The 20,733-nt window shown below is 35.4% G+C and overlaps 1 protein-coding gene across 1 annotated transcript in view; it reads left to right on the top strand.

The window, feature by feature from the left end:
* Nucleotides 1-19,579, top strand: part of LOC128993136 (uncharacterized) — a 44,485-nt gene extending 24,906 nt beyond the window's left edge. The window contains exons 3-13 of the mRNA XM_054416894.1: nucleotides 2,516-2,727; nucleotides 3,311-3,454; nucleotides 4,585-4,806; nucleotides 5,498-5,578; nucleotides 6,121-6,281; nucleotides 15,562-15,718; nucleotides 16,240-16,255; nucleotides 16,386-16,543; nucleotides 17,310-17,531; nucleotides 18,700-18,780; nucleotides 19,353-19,579. Coding sequence (XP_054272869.1) covers nucleotides 2,516-2,727; nucleotides 3,311-3,454; nucleotides 4,585-4,806; nucleotides 5,498-5,578; nucleotides 6,121-6,281; nucleotides 15,562-15,718; nucleotides 16,240-16,255; nucleotides 16,386-16,543; nucleotides 17,310-17,531; nucleotides 18,700-18,780; nucleotides 19,353-19,535 — 1,637 coding nt within the window. The 3' untranslated portion in view covers nucleotides 19,536-19,579. The remainder of the gene's footprint in view (nucleotides 1-2,515; nucleotides 2,728-3,310; nucleotides 3,455-4,584; nucleotides 4,807-5,497; nucleotides 5,579-6,120; nucleotides 6,282-15,561; nucleotides 15,719-16,239; nucleotides 16,256-16,385; nucleotides 16,544-17,309; nucleotides 17,532-18,699; nucleotides 18,781-19,352) is intronic.
* The last annotated feature ends 1,154 nt before the right edge of the window (nucleotides 19,580-20,733 follow it).

Here is a 20,733-nt window from a genome sequence, read left to right as displayed (position 1 = left end):
AAACTCGGTAGAGGTGTCTAAAGAAAGGTCTTGGTCTGTAGATGAGCCATCAAAAGAGAAACATAGTGAATTCCCTTGGGGCTCTGCCCCAGTGGCCTTTAAATTCCTATCCCATGTTATTCTTATGGAGGAAAACGGGGTTTTTGTCATAGCTAATTTGAGAGAACGGCTGGGCGTAGAAACTTTGTAGGGGTATCTAAAGAAAGGTCTTGGTCTGTAGATGAGCCATCAAAAGAGGAACGAGGTAAATTCCCTTGGGGCTCTGCCCCAGAAGCCTTTAAAGTTGCCTCTTCAGATTTGTTTACATTACGACCATATGCATAATTCTACATTACTTTTTAATGAAACAGCTGTTAATATTTAATTTGTGATTTATTGAATTTGTCAAAATGAAGTACAGTAGCCTATTTGCAATGGGTTTTTCTGATTTTAAATTGGATTTTCTTCTGCATCGATTCATGTTTTGCAATATAATGTTCTATTACCAAATCAGTGGAAAATCCTAATATCACAGTAACTCTTAAAATTATTCCTTTTGGAGTTAACTTCTATTTATTGTATGGGTTGGTTTCTGCCTTTTTTACCACTTCTTGGTGATTGTACGTAGGTGATATTCGTTGGCATATTGCATCTGTAGACGAAACTTGGGTTGGTGTAATTATTACAATGGAAAAGAGCGAGAAATCCTGGCCAATTTGATATAGGCTAAAAATAAAACTGAATTAACACTGTTCTACATTGCTTGAGCAATCATCAAAATAATCAATTTGCAAACAATGGAAACATAGAAAAAGTCATAGAACACAACCAAGAAGAAGAAATAGAAATTATTTTTTTTTTCATTTATAATCGTTGTCATAGACAACCTAATGCGGCTATGAGAGGGGAAAATTTTTAGAAAACACTAAAAAACAAGATAAGCTTTTTGAAAAAAGATAAGATATTTACAAAAGATATTGATTATATCTAACTGTTGTGTAGATCGTGAGTATTTCCATAATCTTTGAGTCGCCTGTAATGCTTCGCAATTGCTCAAATTCGAGCAACAGGTACACTAGTATTAAAATTAAACGTTAAAATCGGTGGAGTAGGACTGGAAAAGGGATGTTACAACGAAAGTCCTTATTGAAATAAGTATAGATAGTTTAAAAAGCAACCACTCTGTACTCTTCTACTCGATGCTCAATTCATTTACTAGATTTAATATAGAACAAACCAAATGTACACAGTACAACAAAACTCTCAAGTATATTCCATGACATGTCTCTAATTTGAAGCTAAAACTGCTCTACCCATTACAACGCCTCGTAATAGTCACCTGTCAACAATACGTTTATCTCGGTAGTCTAAGTCTTGTTATCACTGAGCACTTATCTCGAGAGGTCACGTGGGTCCCGCCTCTTATCAGTCCGGTGGTTGTGGTGATAGAGGATGCCCGGGTATCCAAGGCCTCCTTCGTTGACGTCGTACAGCCAGACGGAGCTAGGAGCCTTTAAACCGTTCCTGGAGAAACCGAGGAGTCTACACAATAAACATGTGAAAGTCAAGATGAGGAAGAAGCGAGGTTGGTGGAACATTTGATTTGTGAGGGTTTTGTATTGAGCTGGTTTAAAAGTGTCTGGCTTTTAAGAGTTGACATCGTGTGTGGGATCAAAATTTGACAAGATAGTTTGCATCAGGTAGTTTGTACTCCCCTAGATGCTGAAAAATAGTTTTCCACACAAATCTTTGCGCTAGAGAGCTAGTAAGAAACTTCAAAAATATTATCGTCATAATTGGGAGCAGTTTTTCTACTAGTTGATATTTCTAATAGGCTGTTGAAGAAATTACCTAACAAGTGTTTGCCGTTGTTTAGTAAGAAGTTAAGAGCTGCATCGTTTTGTTGATAATTTTCTTATTTAACTCCATGTTCCATGGTCATTTGATATAAATATCAAAAAGGTCTATAGTAGTTTTCACCTTACATTACTTAAAGTAAGGTAAGGTGAAAACAACTATAGGAATTTTTTCTGTTTATAGACATTATAAAACTGTTTAAATATGGATAGAAAGTAGATTGGATGAAATACACATGGTTGTACGCAGTTATTTAAAGAAACTTCTCCAACATCACAACATTTTACAGAACATTTGGAAACAATCGCAATTTATATTGTAGCTTTGATAATGAGGCTGAGATAGTCTGTATGATGGAACCTGTCTCCTGACCCTCTGTATACCTGAGGACCCGGAGAGCCCCAGGTTGACAGGATCTGTAGACAGGTTCCATCATACAGACTATAGTATATGTTCTTCTTATGTAATGGTCAAGTCAATCAAAATTCATAGTAACAATGTAATGTTACAGAGATGCCTAGTCACCGTCAGGTGTCAGATCACCACCACAGATGGCGTCACCTGTTCTGGAAGATCATGGAGGTGTTCCTAGCCGAGACTGTAGGCACGGGGATGTTGTTGTTCTTCGGTTGTATGGGACAACGTAATCATGATTCATAGTAACCATGTAATGTTACAGAGATGCCTAGTCACCGCCAGGTGTCAGATCACCACCACAGATGGCGTCACCTGTTCTGGAAGATCCTGGAGGTGTTCCTAGCCGAGACTGTAGGCACGGGGATGTTATTGTTCTTCGGATGTATGGGTCAAGTCAACTTCGTGCCTGAAGTTGAGCAGCATCCACTTCAAGGGGCTGTAGTGTTTGCTGTCGTAGTTGCAACTATAATACAGGTAAATAGGAGAAACTTATTTAATCTGCATCATTTGGTCAGTCTGTGGTTCAGTCAACAGCACATTGGACTACGTTCTTTGGCAGTGATGTCATAGGTTCGCGTTCTTGAGCCCACCACTGAATTTTTCAGTATAACTATTGTACTGTACCAACTCACCCCTTAAAACTATTTGGAAGCCAATTAGTTTTAGTGCAGTACTCTCATTCGAGTATGAAAGTTCTTGGTTCTATCAAGCGGGTAGATTTTTGCCTGAGAAAATATATTGTAATTCAACTATCAATTAATTTTTCTGTCTAATGGTGGACATTAGTCACGAGGACGTAGTTCTCACCGTCCCAATGGCTTGAAACAAAAATACAAATAGAACAACGCAATACAAATACAGATGTTACTTTTTAAAACCCGTATCGAGGTAGACACCTGAGATGTAATGCAATATGAAAGTAATCACATATAAATCCCCCACGTATCCAATCCTTCACCTGAGACATGTAACAAATTATGTAGAACTTCTCCATGCAGCCTGTGACATTTATTGGAACTTAAATAGTTTCTAGAGACTTAAAGGTTATTTTTGACAGATATTTGGACACATCAGTAATGCTCATCTCAACCCCGCTGTCACCATCGCCTTTCTGATGTTGGGGCAAGTGACAGCTCCTATGGCTTTGGTCTACGTTCTCTCCGAAGTTGCTGGGGCTGTCTTAGGCTATGGACTACTCATGGTGAGTTTTAAACAGTAAGAACTGGTAAGTAAATTTTAAAAATAAAATAAAAACATTAAAACGTCCGAGAACATTAAAAGCAACGGGATCATTGATTCAAGCTTGATTCAATTGAAACAAACTAAGTGTGCTGTAGATACATAATATACCATCGAATTTGAAATGTGGGCCTGATTAGTATGCTTTTATGATATTGTTGAACTCTAAAAGAATATTTATTGCCGTTGACAATATGAAGATAGACCTTAATGTCAACTATAGATAATATAGAAAAAAGCAAGATAGAAGAAGTAATATGCAAATTCTTTTGTAAACTGAGAAATGTCATGCTGAGTAGTACGTTAGATCGTTTTAGCTGAACTCAACTATTTCCACACCAAGCTATACAGAGCATATTAACTGTCAGCAAAATGTTTACTACCAGTCTACACTTTGGCAGTTATGTGTAGCACAGTACGCTCTTATTATGCTCGATATTTTCATGAGTAAACAGTGATAAAAAATAAAATATAAACAATAACAATAAATAATAAACAACAGCAAACCTGAATTGTGGTGCGCCTTGCCCCAGCCAATTAGAAGTCTAAAGTCTGATGCTAGAACTCCAGGATGTCACTGAGAATCCTTCCACCTCTTCCTATTGGCGTTTGTAGCAATTTATGTACTGTACTGTTGCTGCATCACCAGTACTAGCTTCAGCATCACCCAAATAGTACTGCACCTTACCTGATCCAAGGCTGCAAGTCTAGTATTACAATTCTAGGAGGTGAGAATTCTTTTACCTCTTCCTATTGACGTTTGTAACATTTTATGTATTGTACTGTTGCTGACGCCACCAGTACTAGCTTCAGTATCACCAAAATTGTGCTGCACCTTGCCTTAACTATAGGCTGGAAGTATAGTACGACAATTCTAGAAGGTGACAATTATTCCACCTCTTCCTATTGACCTTTGTAACATTTTATGTATTGTACTCTTTCTGACGCCACCAGTACTAGCTTCAGTATCACCAAAATTGTGCTGCACCTTGCCTGAACCTAGGCTGAAAGTCTAGGATGTCAATTCTAGGAGGTGATAATTCTTTTACCTCTTCCCATTGACGTTTGTAACATCCTACATATCTTATACAGCTGCTGACGCCTCCGGACGTACTGACCTCAGCATCGCCCAATCTATGCTGCACTTTACCCCACTCGGGGCTCACAGACGTCCAGGCGGTCGCCATGGAGTTCTTCGCCACATGTTTCCTAGTGATGGTCGTGTGTGCCTGTGCTGACCCCAGGAACCAGGATAAGTCTGACTCGGTGCCACTCAAGTTTGGATGCACCATCCTCGCGCTCTCTATAGCTGTGGTAAGTGGAACAGTAGAGAATGTTGTGGAGAAGAAATGAAAAAATCTTGTATAGTTGAGGACTCACCAATTTAGTTCCTAATTGGTAATCGAAAAAATAGAGCAAAAAAATTAGTGACGCTTTTACTTAATTAATTGCCATTTTGAATTGTTTTTAATAATGGTTACAGGATTCCCAAAAAGGATTTTTCTACCGTACGAATTTTTTTCATAGCCGTTGTGGTTTCAAACCTACTCTGAATAAACTGCATCATTTGCACTAAGCAATAAAATGATTGAATTATTATAATAAATTTTAATAGACTCAGTCAATTTGGAATTATAAAACAACAAGATGTTTTTTACATCAATCCATCTCCAAAATATGTTTTCATGATAAATACTTTAACAGTTGAAGCATTAAAAAAAGATTTTACAAGTCGCAAAACTGAAAATGGAGTTGATAGAAAACCAGAAGTAAATTAACTGATGCAATAACGCTAACTTTGTATTGACACAAAACATTGACTGATAAATTTGAGTTGTCAAAAGAGAAAATATCTGTCAGTTAAACCAACACTTTATTTAAATTTAAAGTTTCTTTACCTCGCCTTGTGCACAGCATTTCAATTTTAGTTAATTTTATATTTGTCTACTTTTCTGGTATTTTAAAAGTAGAGTTAATCTTATTGGTTTTGTAATTTCATTTCCAGGGTCCCTACACAGGCGCCAGTATGAACCCAGCACGTTCCATGGGTCCAGCACTATTTACTGGAAATTGGACCAGTCATTGGGTAAATATATATTTTATGTATGTATAGTATAGGCCTAATCAATTGCCTGTAAACATAGCTCGACTCAAAAAAGTGCTTGAAAATAAACAGTACTCCTTTTTTTGTAAAAGATTGTGTTCATACGCCATTTTCAAATAACTATCTTGACCTTTCCATACACTATCCTTACTGTCTTTAAGTATAACCATTGACTATTGGATGCTGAATGTATAACAGATCTTTTGGTGATTGGGTTTTTAGTAAATGGGTATGGGTAAAACAGCTGATCTTAGCAAGAAAAATACACACACTCACAAGGCCGTGACAAAAGTGGCTAAACCGCTGTACCGGCTCACTGAAACAGCTGTTGTACTGATTCATAATGGAACTTCTGCGAAGTGTTCATGTTTACACGTTTATTATTACTGTTGTTACCATGGCAACAGGCCGGTGCGACATTGCCACACCAACAACTCGGCCTTGAACTAGAGAAGACCATAGCCGTACAGTCCAAAGCAATCTGCCCTTGAAAAGAGCTTAGTAAACATTTCCTAATGTTTCAGGTATACTGGGTAGGGCCTTGCCTCAGTGGCTTCTTCACAGCCATCTTCTACCAAGCCATCTTCAACAGACCACAAGACCCCAACCTTCTATACGAAGTTGAACCTCTCAACATGGTCAAAGTAAACGACCCTTCGTCCTCCAAAAGGGAGAGGGAAGAGAAGCGATAATGAGCCTAAATACAACACAAAACTGTAGACATTAAGACTGACATTCCCGTCCATCCGGCTCACACTTGTACATCACGTAGCTGGAATTTTGAACGGAACTATTATTGTTATTTTTATTTAGAGGATTGAAATAGGTTAATTTGTTTGTAGTTTTTGTACAATTGTTTATTAAAATTTGTTGAGGATAATGATTATATTTGCCCTGAAGACAACTATTTAACTTATTGATAAGATGTAGCACACTTAACCGTGTTGTTGCTATTGTAGCCCTTTTCTAATCTCAAGAACCAGGTTAGCTGATGACTTAAGTCTAGATTGCATTTCGTCTGTTATCAGTGCTTTTTAGGTTATCACCTCCATACAAGATAGCTACACACCTACCTACAATTATTAAAACTATTGTTTCTGCTACTGTTCAAAATCATATTTTATCAGTTCTACCGAATCATATTTTATAATATATTTTTTACAACGCAAAACATACTAACTATTAAAAAAAGTGTACTAAATAAGCTTAGTATCAAGGAGTTTAAAACATAATAGGTCAATTTGGACCAAACAGAAAAACAATTTATCACTTTACACTGCTGAACAGCTAGTTCGAACCAGAGAAAGGCTACTTTCTAAACACTGTAGCCTCTGGAGATAGCATTGATTATTGGAATTACGAAAAGCTTCATGATCGATGGTAATACTGTACTTTTTTCTTTCTTCTAAGGGAGTTTAATGTATAGGTACACTTGGGGGTAAACAATCATATTTGATCAATGCTACTGCGTGTACAGTTGGTCAATATTTTCAAAATTATGTCATATGAATACGAAAAACTGTAACACCATAATCTTAAAAATGTAAGCTGTATCAACCTTATGCAAAACATATCATGGAATTTGAGTAAAAACAGACAAAACAGATGCCATTGCGGAAACAAAAGTTCTCTTTTACTTCAAGTAGGCTTTGATATCCTTAATAAATACAATGAGTTGTTACTTCTAGGATCCAGTAATCTTTTAATCACAAGGACTCTAACAATTTATTAACAAATCTTTTTTTATGTATAACTAAGTTAACCTAGTTATAAGTCAAACGATTTCCCGACCCTTATGTGAGCAAAGATGAATTACCCGTTAAAAAGGTTTACGATAACATATAAGATATACTTAGTCAAATTTACAGAAGGAAAAACTTCTAAGTCTGGTTTTTAGAGATTACCCGTATTAATTAAAAACGGGTTGAAATATTCATCCCGTCAACTGCAGGGGTAGGTGATTTATTTTAATCCTTTACAGAAGGTACTTTATACTTATAACCAAAGGTTTTTATACATATTACGTATTTTCAAGATGCCGTAATTTTATTATTCTTCTAATGAAATACATTTATTTTGTACAAAATAATATGGAAAAAGATTTGGTTAAGATAATTATCTAAATGTTAAACAATTGTTTAACATTTTATACATATCCAAAGTTTTCAAAGCTAATCCGTTTTGAAGGAACAGGAAACAAAATGTTCTCCCCTTTTAAAATATGTTTCAAAGTTGAACAGTTGGAAGTTGGAAAGTTTATCTTTTAAACATGGTCGATTCGAAGTAAAGTGGAATTTATGAAAGCAGCCTTGACAATGGAGAAAAGTCCTGTTTAATTCAATGAAAACTTCCATAAATCTTTAAGTAGCCATGAATTCGACGAAAGCAGTTTTGGAAGGAAGAATTTAAGTTTTAGAATTATTTTAGTTTCTTTAACTTCATTCTGAAGAAAGAGACTTAAAATAACCAATGTCTAATATATAAGTTAAGAAGTCTTAGTAATAGATAAGTTCATATGTTTATAAACTTCTTATATTTTTTCTTTTTGCATTAAAAATATGAATGCAGCTGGTATCAATATAGGTAGGATACCTAAACGCCTAATGCCTAAAGCGATTAAGTAATGGTATTGATACTGATTGTTTTTATAAATTAAGTCCTGTTGATCATTTTATAATCCCAAAAAACAAAGTAAGCTGTATCAATTCCAAGGATAATGAGGCGTGGTTGATTTATTTACATTGAAAGGTTTGTTAGTTTCTATGACACGTTTCAATTTAGACCAAACACCGTAAAATATTTCCTGCAATGTCAGCTGAGTCAGCTGGGCTTTAACTTTTACAGAGGTAAACAAACCTCTAAGCTTAGGGGTTCGTAAATTAACACTTGTATCATAACAGCCACGAATACTAAAAAATATTGTAACAGTCATTTATTTAAAACGGTCTGTCCTTTTGTTTATATTGTGTTTCGTGTTGAATTTGAATATTTTGATTAGCGTTATAATGAAAAATCGAATTCCTGTAATCCGTGTGTTTATGATATTTTTTGTGCACTAATACTAATTCTCCATAAAATCAACCATTTCTTGTAATTTATATAAAAAATTCAATGACCGCCATTTTGAAATTTTGAATTATTGGATCACGATATATTTTTTCCTCAAATGGGCATCTTCTGCCTTAATGTACATACCAAGCTGCATAAAGATCCATTGAAAATATTTAAAGACAAAAATGTTTATGTGAAAAATACAATATGGTGGATATCAGGTTAATGAAGTGATTTTGGAAAAAAATATTTTGATTTTCCCTTTATTATTTTCTTAACCCGTAGAACTATTTCCTGGAATTTGGCTGTTTACATACGGGACACAGTCTAAATCCTGTAATCCGGTTGATAACATTTGCAATAACATTTCAGGAACTACAATATGTTAATGATATGATGGGGGTGTTAATTTTATGTTAAATTAAAACATGTTCAATAAAATCTCTTAAACAACTGGAAACACAATTTCAACTGATATGGAGTAAGTTTATAACCAAAATTAAAAAATCCTGTAAAGTCAGACCTTACAAAACAGCTTCAACAAGCTTCTGAAACATAGAAAGTTCCAAAGAATCTTAAAATTGACGATTTTCTTAACGACTTCCACACAAACAGAACCTGGAATAGTTTATCTTTGAGTCCCAGAGTAAATTTGGCAAAGTAAAGTGGAATTTGTGAAAGGATTCGACTCGGCAACATCGGGAAAAAGTTCAATTTAATTGAATTGAAACCCCAATAAATCTTTACGCAGAAGCTGTGAATCAGAGCGAAAACCAGCGGAAATCGCTTTCAACATTTCCTAATCTCGGAAGAAAACATTTGGAAATTTTGTTTTGAGTGATAAATTTAGTATGCTTTCGGTTTGTGCTTTAATATCGTACGTGAAGTTTCCATTTTCTACGAAAATACCATCAAAAACGCAAACAAAGACAAACAACACACTGTTTTAACACAAAAGATATAACTGGGATATCTATCCTGACACATAGATAATTTGATTCTGAGTTCGTTTGGATATTACAATACAGTAATTTGTTTTACATTTGAGCTTTTTAGGTACTTATGTCCTCACAAGCCACTAGTAGAACATTAACGCTGTTGTGTGTTACCAATTTAATGGTTGGGTTAATAACGTCAATAGCGTCTTGAATAGCCAACGATGTAAACTAACTACTGAGTTGTTTATATCGTTGTGAATAGCATAAAATATTTTAATTTGTGTTCTTATGTAAGGAAACGGTCCATCCTGGTCTTCTTACTACCTAAAGTCAACCTTTCGTTAAATATCATAATTAATTGATAGCTTAATCACAAATTGGATCTTGGTATATAATCGATCTTACTGATTTGAACCGGTGACCTCTAGATTCGAAGGTGAGCACTATAACCACTTGACAACCCAGACAATCAGAATTGTTTAATTTTTTTTCTCATAGGTATAGCTTACGCACATTAAAAGTCACCTTTAAACACTATTAATATAATGTTTGATAAGATTCCAGACTACCATGACATGACGATAATCACATAGATCTATTGGTAAACTCCGATTAACCAGAACCTCCAGGATGTAAATAATATTTGAGCCCTTTAAAGTTATCAATTTATTTTCAAAATAAGCAAAAACAAGCTCGTAATGCAAATACACAAATTGAACTACATATTATGAACACAGAAAGGAAAAATAATATAATAAAGTTAAAGATAAAGGAGGTAAAATCAAAACTTATGCTAAGTGCAGGTGGTGTGATCAACAAAACTTTAAAGTTTTAGAGAAAGCAGTAAATCCAGAAGAAATTTTAAACAAAGCTCATAAGCCATGTTATGTTTCCTGCAAACTAAAGTAGTTCATCTTCGCAACGCAGATTCTTTGAAATACCTCAGTCAACTTTAAATAACCGCGGGAATAATTGAAAGACTTTCACAGCACTTTTCTTAACTTAGGAATGAGTGTTATATTTTTACATAATAATATTCTTTGTTATAAAGTTCCATAATGTTCTGCCACTGCACCTAAACCATAGAAAAAAGTTAAGTTCTCATTGGGTACCACAGCTTTATGTTGCTAGTTGGTTCAAATTAGCTGTCATAAATGCAAAATAATAATAGTGCTGCACCCTGTTGGTAAACCTTATAACTTTCTAATGCTATTGAATATCATAGAACCGACTTGTACAGTTGAAACAGCTGACAAAATATTCTTAAATTCCATTTGAATATGAATACTCATAAGGTTAACATGGGAAACTCTATAGCCTCTGGGGTGGAGAGCGAAAGGATTTTTGAGATAAGAATATGTCTATATGTTTATCGGGAATGTCAGCTAACATCATACCAAATTTCAACCCTGTCGGTTTAGTATTTTTCGCGTTTACTTGTCACAAACATCCATCCATCCATGGTACATCCAAACTTTCTCTCTAATAATATTAGTATGATTATTTCACTGGTAAAGAAATCCAAGCTTTAAAACAAATATTATATTCCCTTTCGAGATGACGAGGGGTTGTATACATTGTGTTCGCCTGTGACGTCATACATATGCAGATTAGTATGTCTAACTTGTAACTCGAGGCTGATGTCAGCTTAACTCTGTTAGGTAGTATGTAATCCCACTTGTTAGACAAAACTCAGACGTTACTTAGAAATGATTGCAACAATTAAAATTACAGATGTCAAGAGATACTATTTATTTGGGAAAAACTAGTTCATAATTTGGTAAGAAACCTCAAGCGGTTTTCTTTATTTCGTTACCGATAAGCTGACGTACATTGTTGCATTGTATACTGGGATATTTATTTAGTCTTATTGTTGGTTTATTGTGAATATACTCTTTTAGTTTTTGTAGAAAAATACATTAATAGTAAATAATTGGCTTTATGTCAGGATAGGTTTAAGTTTCCAGATGTGATTCCAATATATAATAAATCAAATTAATTTAGTTCTTGTTAACAATTTAAGGAAACCAGATCTGTAGAAAACAGCACCGTAGGCCTTCAGTCCTTACTATTTGAGATTGAGAAACCACAATGTTGAGTCTTACCCACATAATTGGGTAAGGTAATTACCCAGGTAATTAGGTAATTAAATTCCGTACAACACTAAACCTTAGACAACAAAACAGCAATGCATATCAGCTGATCGGCAATGAAGTTGGTGGAAGATACTGGGCTACCAACTTAATAAGGGCATAGACAAATAGAATTAAATATAGACCGTCAGCAGTGCTGCGGTTGGCGTAAGTTCTGGCGTCCACCGCTGGGCGCACGAGATACGTAACTACACGGCACTCGCAGCGGTGGATGCCAGAACTTATGCTAACTGCAGCACTGCTGACGGTCTATAATTAATTCTATTTGTCTATGATAAGAGCTTGTTTCGTCCTTATAGTGTTCTTGACCTTGTAGTATGGAGAACGAAATAAACTCCCTTTACGTTGTTTTACGAGGTGTAACATCATTAAATAATTTATACAGAGTTTTTAAACAGAGCAGAGTTTTATTCAAAACACGCTTAAGTAATGTTAACAGCCTGACGTGTTTAAGGTGATTTAAAAAAAATTGTTATTAGTCGTCTGAGACTCTGCGAGCGGCTTTATATTTATACCACGACATTGAAGAAATGTATCATGACAAGCTGTTGTAACCAATTGTTTACGAGTTTACTTAACTTAATAATTTGCTTAAAAAATTAAACAAATGTACAACATTTTCCACAATTCAATCCGTGCAATGGTTTACAATATACCAAACAGCTGTTTAAGCACCGCAATATTGGTTACAGTTTTAACGTAAAACCCACCAATCACAGCCAGTTTCCGTCTCCCTGACAGCCAATCAGAGTCATCCATCACTCGACCACGTGACCAGACTATTGTCTGTAATGAACCTTCACTTCAAGGACTTGAGTAGTCTGAAAGTACGTGACTTAATAAGTGCAATATGTTTGGTTAAATCTGGGCTTTATATCGGTTTCTCACATATCGAAATATACAACTTCTCAAACACAAGTAAGCATGTTGCAATCCTTTTGTGAGAAATATATTAAACCCTCTAAGCACTCATCGACCATAATGAATCTATATTATATGAAAGGCAAAGCCCTCACTGACTGACTGACTCACTCACTCACTCATCACTAATTCTCCCACTTCCCATTTCCCTAGGAGGCTGAAATTTGGTAAACTGATTCTTTAGGCATTAAATAGGAAAACTAAATTGTTTTTATTCTGATCGGACTCTCGGGACCCCAGTGGCTCTGGAGTTTCCCATGTTAACCTTATGAGTACTCATATTTAATTGGAATAAATGAATCTTAACAGCTGTTTCAATTAAACAAGTTGGTTCTGTTCTATGATGTTCAATAGCATTAAAGTTACAAGGATTACCAACAGGGTGCAGCACTATTTTTTTTTTTTTTAATTTATGACAACAGCTAATTTGCAACCAAAAGGTGAGTGAGCGTGGCGAACGAACTTCAACCTGGAGGCGAGTTAGCATAGCGAACGAGCTAACCTGAAGGCATGTGAGCCCAGCGAACGAGCTCCAATCTAAAGGTGAGTGAGCGTAGCGAACGAACTTCAACCAGGTCGTGATTGAGCCATGCGAACAAGCTCACTTATAAAGTTAAACGGGACAAAGCCCGTGGGTACAGCTAGTAACATATACAAAACGATTGACAAATAATGCGAGCAAACCCCAACAAAAAGTTTTGGTTTAAAATATTGCACTAGCTGCACGAAAGTGAGGTATTGAAAGTGATATGTTGGCTTTTTGAAAGGAAAAAATATCGTTAAGTACAAATCCGGCCTAGGTTAGGTATGATGCTAAACGAGTGGTTGACATTTTTGTGATGAATATATCAAATGTTAAAAACATTGTAACGACTTACTATGACAGGAGCATTTTAATTTGGATTTATCTCTGACTCGAAAGGTAGAAGTACGCTTGGAATTATTGGATGCATTGGATATGGATTTTAAGAGACTCCAATACCAGTCGATTATGGCTTCGGAAAGAGGTGTCAGACTCCTAAATAAGTTCCTGAAGAAGTTAGGTTAAGGATTGTAGCTTTGGTGGCAGAGACCTAACCCTCTTGGACAGCTTTATCAATCATGTATGTTGTATTATTCTATAAGTTAATAGTACGGTTGGATTATTCGAGAATAGCATTTAAAACCCGGTGTATTGAAACTTTCCAGCCATATATTTTGAAATTTTAGCGGACAAAGCTGAGACAATTAACAGACCCTAAGCCTACCACTCCTATAAGAGTCACCGATGTTTCTTATCAGTGTTTCGTCTGTAGATAATGAGTTATTTAGCTCACTAGGCGCCTCCTGGCAGGTCTCGGAACAACACAAAGGAATACTCGAATTGAGGTAGGCAATGGGAATAAAATATCAGCTTGTATACCATTCAGGTTGTTCAGAGTTCAAATGGAATATTTCTCTTAATTTGCCAAATTTTATTTTTATTTAAGAAATGTATCTTGGTAGTTAACAATGTCCATTGACTATGAAAATGCATCAAAATTTAACGAAAGTTCAGTAAGACTTCGTAAAGAATTGCAATTAAGCTACATCATTACATTGAATTACGTATGTCATATATTCAATACAAAAAGGCCAAATTACAAATTATGCATAACTATATGGCATGTATTATTGCAATATTATTTATTGCAGTACCTACAGTACGATTTCTACAACTATAACTACACTTTTTATAGGGATGAAAGTGCTGTGATTTAAATCGGCAATAGTAACTAATACAAACGTTGTTTGCAGAAAAATAGTTTCCGCCTGACATTCTCTTAATTTCTATAACACTAGTATTTACCCATTTTTTACGTCCAATCGAACTATTACAACTAATGAGATAACACTTCTAGAGATTTAAATGTGATAGGATTTCATTATGGCTATAAGGTTTTGAATATACCCAAGTCAATTTTCATTATAGTTTGCCTACTTATCAACTATCTTCTACTTGCTGGTAATAAAACATTATCTAAAGCTCTGAATTTAATCTCAACCACGCTGTTGATGAGGGGTTAACACATTTCTTTGCTCGAAGACCAAGTAATTAACAAAGGCACAACCTTTTATCTAGTGTTTTAATAAAATAGTAATAGAGAATCTTATTTGACAAGTGGAATTTTTAATGTGTTTCTTCTGAGCGTGTATAGAGTAGTACCCTAGGTATGTACAACCTTAAAAATAATGTAATTGGTTAACATTTACTGTATTTGGCTGTAAATTTGGCCTAACATGCAAGTCTTTAGTTCTAAGGCATGAATGTTTTGAAATGTTAGTATACTGAACATACCACATCTAAGATTTAGAGAAAATGGACCCACATAAAATTCACTTGCTGTGGAAGTTGGGGATTTAACACTCTTACTTTGTAGTTTAATTATGTATTAAAACGTCAAACTACAAACAATTATTCAACTTGATGATCAAAATGTAACAAAATCCAAACTCGTAAATTATAAACTGCATCAAAACTGTTCTCAATCTCATGATTCATAGTAATGATGAAGTTATTTTTAAGTAGTTTTAAAATAGTCATTTAGTAATGGTAAAACGGTTAACTGTTCTCCTTAATCCCATGTTAAAAATATAAAACTTTAGATGACGAAGTCTTGCAACCCCTTCTCTTAAAGTACTGTACAAGATTGAGTCATTGACAGATTTTAGCAACGATTCACGAAAACATTTTTAGAATTGGTTGACATCTGGAGTGTTTAATTATGTTAAGACCTTCAAGTAGGCATACACTAATAATATTCCAATGGCAATGCCAGATCTACTTCCACTTTTCTTCTGAATGAATCAGAATAACATTTTGCAATGTTTCCTATAAATTACTCAGGATGTCCAGGACTTCCCTACAGTCCAATGACTACAGATGGCAGGTGGCCGAGGTGGTCTTTGCCGAGGTGGCAGGAACTGCTCTGCTGGTGTTCTTTGTCTGCATGAGTCAAATAAATTTCTTCCCAGAAATGCCTTTGCCAACGTTACAACCTGCCATCATGACAGCTGTTGCAGTCGCTACTATAATACAGGTGAGTTTCCAACAAAGTTGTTTTGATTTTGAAAAATGAGCAAATCCTAAAAGAACGGTTGAAAAAATTCATCCCAATCAAATACAAAGGGCTATTCATTCCTAAGTTCGATGGCGTCAGCAATGGGCTGCTTGAAAACAAACGTTTATTTTTAAGAGTTTGTTAACATCCTAGTCTATTCCTGATGCAGCTAGAACGAACCTTTCCCAAAAGGAGAGGTCATCACTAAACCGGTCGAGCTAAGGAACCATATATCCATAGTTTGTCTTTCCATTGATAGGATTTTAGAAAATAAAAATGCAGAATGGAATTTGATCAGTTTTACAAATCAGAGTATGAGAATATACTGTACAGTACAGCAAAAGATAGATTAAATTATTTTCAGGAATAATGTGGTAGTCTGTAAAAAATGACTGGTTGGTCCTCAATGGCTTAGTTTTGAATGTAATTCTCCTAAAGTAGACAGTAGACGGAATTTTACCCATATTTCCCTCATCATAAGTATTTTCAATGGTTCTCAGGAGCCAGAAAAGAGAAGTAGATTAGTAGTTATATAAGTTTAGGGGCAAAGATACATGAAAATCTCATTTTCACCTCAAACGTCATCCTAACCAGCTTGATAACATTTTGATTCCCTCTATTTTATTATCTCTATTTTACAATGTAGTTTTATTTCTCCAGATGTTCGGCCATATCAGCCAAGCTCACATCAACCCTGCCGTGACCATCGCTCTTCTCACCCTTGGTCACGTGACTCCGGCCATGGCGGGGGTGTACTGTGTTTCTCAGATAGCCGGGGCACTGCTGGGGTATGGCATGTTGTTGGTGAGTACCTTCATAGGCTATTAGAACGTTTGATTAAGCCTTGGTAAAACATATCTCTTCATGGAATAAGAATCTGAAAACTTCCTATTGTATTGAAAGGAACCACTGTTTTGTGGTTGGAATATAGTGAGCTAGACTTTATGCTTTATTGCATTATGCATGGTTTTATGCATTATTTAGGCATCAAGCATTTAGGTATATACATTTGAAGCTGAATATGAACAAAGGATGAATGAAATATGGTAAAGTGCCTGGGGTTGTTTATAAAAAACCAAGTTGTTTTTAAATCCAAGCAATGATAATAGCTTGACCGTTTAAGATAGAGTGTGGTTGGTACTGTTACTAATGTTAGTACTGTTTCCTAAACCAGAATAAATGAATGAAAACAGAATGAAAACGAAGAAACCAATGACAGTTAGCCACTGATCACTGATGACTTCATTTATCGTATCTTTGATTCATGTACTTTTTCACAAAAACTGGTTTTTTTTTCAAAAGACAATCCCCACCACTTTTACTATTTAGCTATAAAATGTCATCAAACATTAGATGGCATTTTTTAAACATGTTACACTCGGTTGGTAGTGCTTTGTTATTTTATTTACTTTAAATTCTTGTTTCATCAGGCTGAACAGTATTAAGTGGCAGGAAATACGCAGTTTACTTTTCCCTACTGAAACGTTCTTAAGCTTTGAGCAAAAACAGGAACTGCCTCTAACTGGTCCACATAGCAGATTTTGAGTTAATTACGATACATTACTTGCAGAGCTTCACCCCTCCAGATCTGACTGCCTTCAAGACTCCCGGGTTCTGCTGCACCCTCCCCCACCCCAGTCTGTCAGCTGTGCAGGCGCTAGGCGTGGAGTTTGTGGCATCCTGCGTACTGATCTTGGTCGTCTGCGCATGCGTAGATCCCAGGAACGCCCACAGGCTTGACTCCGCCCCTCTCAAGTTTGGAACTACGCTGATGACGCTGTGTGTTGGAACAGTGAGTGTCTTAAGTAGTATAATAGTTATATCAGCATAGGTATGTTATCTGTGTAAAAAGTGAATAAAATAAAAAACTGACAAACAATAGAATTTGTATACTAAAGAAAATAATAAATCATAGGTCTGCAGCAAGACATAGGTTTGTGGATTTTCAAGACTGCGTTTTTAAAAAGGTTTTTGAACCCAAACAAGAAATTAATTTAACACATTCAAACTGAAGATTATCTTATTTATAAAAAAAAACAATATTTTATAAATCCCCTCCCAATAGTTCATAGATAAGATTGTTTAAAATAGAGATCCGATAAATTCTCCAGCGGTAAAGCTTGTTGTAATTAGTTATAAACAACTTTTCGTTAAAATGATATATTTCACAAGAGAAACACACACACACTTTAGCCTCTTGCGGGTTGGTAAATCTACAAAGGGTTCTAAGCCTACACATGAAGCCACAAAGGATGAAATAGAGTTAAAGAGCATTAAAGAACTTAGTGGATTCTAAGCAGCCTTAAGACAACCCAAGAAATATTTCGAGGTTATAATTTTATACACATCATAAGGTTTATTTGTTTGCGTATATCTCTTTTTCCTCGGTATACCTACACAAAAACTAAGAACCCGACAGTGATTATATTTTCTACAAATTGTAGATCATCAATTGGTCAGCTGGTTAACTAATAGATCTATTCATTTCTTTGATAATAACAGCTGTGCCCCAAGGTGTAGGTTTTGGAAGTAAATAATCGGTCTCCATGGCAACGAAAAGAAAAGGCAAAAATTAGCTGTATTTACGTCTACTTTATTTTTACATGTCAATGTAGTAAATATTAGTTTACTCTGACTAGCAGCTAATGAAATTGACACTAAAATAATACAACAAAAGTGGAGTAGAGTATGTTTAATTTATTGAATGGTAGTGTATGACCTCTCTCCGTTACAAAACATGAACCAAGTAACATTCTTAAGAAATTTGTAAATAAAATTAAAAAACACATACATAACATAAACTATACTATTCCTGTCTTTTACCTCTATAAAAGTACATCGGTAGGCCTACTTACTTAAAATGTACTTTATAGAGTTAAAAAATGTTTAATGTGCTATAGAGTAATGCAAAAGTAATGAGGGTTAGGTCCAAATTGTAATTAGATATTTTCAACTTGTAGGGTCAATACACTGGTGCCAGCTTCAATCCTGCTAGAAGTTTAGCACCTGCGCTCTGGACAGGAACTTGGACTGGTCATTGGGTAAGCATAACTCACAGCTTTAATTGATTGGACATTAACGTTTGATTATGGGGACCGCTTGGATTTTAATTATTTGGACTCTGTGAGATTATTATGACTATAGTGGGTCCGGTAGTGTTTAGAGTGCGAGTCTTGGGTTCAAATCTCAATAATCACAGATTTTGATGTGTGATACGACTTGGGGGTTCGGAATCTACCATCCTCTGCTGTCCATCTATCTATAAAAGGATGGGCCTTCTTAACGAAGATAAGAATGTTTGTTCAATTTATGATATTACAATATTTTTTTAAACTGGGGTTTTAGGGGCTTCTGCTCTTGCAAGCCACTAGCGCTCAATTAAATGACTAGTGAGATCACAAAAACTCAGCGGGAATGATAAAAACTAATTGAGTGTGAGTAAATATTTTACCAGCTCGCCCCAAATCTGTTCTCATTTAGACTTCGAATAAGTACACACATCCACTCCAGTTAGATCACGGTCAAGCAAAATAATAGCTTCCTTAGAAACATAGCAGATTCGATTCCTGCATTACTAATTCCCAATTTAATTTCCACCCAATCTTCTTCACAGATATACTGGCTGGGGCCGTTGCTGAGTGGAGTCACCACAGCGTTGTTCTACAAAGCAATATTCCTTCCCCGTGCTCAGCAATCCTACTCAGAACCTGTCGTCAGCATAGAGGCTGAACCGCTGAACCAGGTCAAGGTCAGAGCGTCAGCGTCTGACGGTGAAGAGAAGAGAAATAGTAGATAGTGACATGATACACCAGCTGCTTGAAGCTCAAGAAAATACTCATAGGATACTCCAAGAACTGCTACGAAGTGTAGTCTTTTACATTGAGAGAGATTCATTAGACTTTTTAAGGAGTGAGGTAGTGATGAGACTTAAAGGAATTCATGTGATTGAAAGAGAAAATTTGAATATATTTTCATAGCGATAATGTTTAATGATAAACATCAAACAAACCTACTGCGTTGAACAAATCTAAAAATTTAGTGAAAGAGAAATAGTATCAATTTTGGATGTTGTATCATCAATTAGAAAAGCAATCATAAATAGAATAAATGATTTATGATTGAAACAATTGTAACACTTAATGGTATTGAACAGGATTGGGTAGGTATACCCTTTTAATTTAAAGTGGGGACAAAATTAGTCGTGTAACTGCATTTTATGGTTTACAAGTTGGGTCATGTAGGTAATGAGTCTATGTGTCAACGATAACAAACAACAACAACAACAAACATCAATGTTAACAATGTTGTTGGGGGTGTTAAGTTTGCCCTTTTCAAAGTTTATCTGATACTTACCCCACAACCTAGAAGGAACAGTGCTAGCTTTGGTTAGAGAGCTGAATTTTGCTTTGAAACTACAAGGCCGATATTACCACAAACAGTTTGATTAAAAGTTAACATAGGTTAACACACTTGGCCACAGCTATTTCAATTCAATATGATTGGTAACTTGTGTCATACTTGAGATTTTATTGTGGCGTAGCTTCTGGTTCACAATGGTTATTACAATAGTAGTTTATATTACCTCATGGGTCGCCATGTGATTTAGTTGTTGTATTTTAACTGTCATTGTTTCAAAGGCCTTGATGGCTTCATTTTACATGGTCATTTTGAATAAGATAACTACTGCTTAATGTCAATGTAAACTTGAAAAATGAAGGCATCAAGGCCTTCGAAAGCATGATAACAACTTAGAGATACACACACAAGATAAATTGGGGAAACAAAAGGTAATATAACCTAATATTTATTGTTAGCCAATTGATTCGAAATATACACCAACCGGTATTGTAGCATCGTTCTATTTCTACAGCTGATGTGACCAAAACAAAAACATCGGTAAAAACCAAATGGAAATGTCAAAAAGTTGCAGTTCATTCATCATTCATCGGAGACCTCCGGCGACGAACAACAATCTCTCAACATTTAATCATTTC

Source organism: Macrosteles quadrilineatus, unplaced genomic scaffold, assembly GCF_028750875.1.
Source record: "Macrosteles quadrilineatus isolate MER2022 unplaced genomic scaffold, UCM_ALF_1.0 Scaffold_4__1_contigs__length_99947679, whole genome shotgun sequence".
In the NCBI taxonomy this organism is placed as follows: domain Eukaryota; kingdom Metazoa; phylum Arthropoda; class Insecta; order Hemiptera; family Cicadellidae; genus Macrosteles; species Macrosteles quadrilineatus.
The sequence above is the reverse complement of the archived record's forward strand: the minus strand, read 5'-3'. Positions and strand labels throughout refer to the sequence as shown.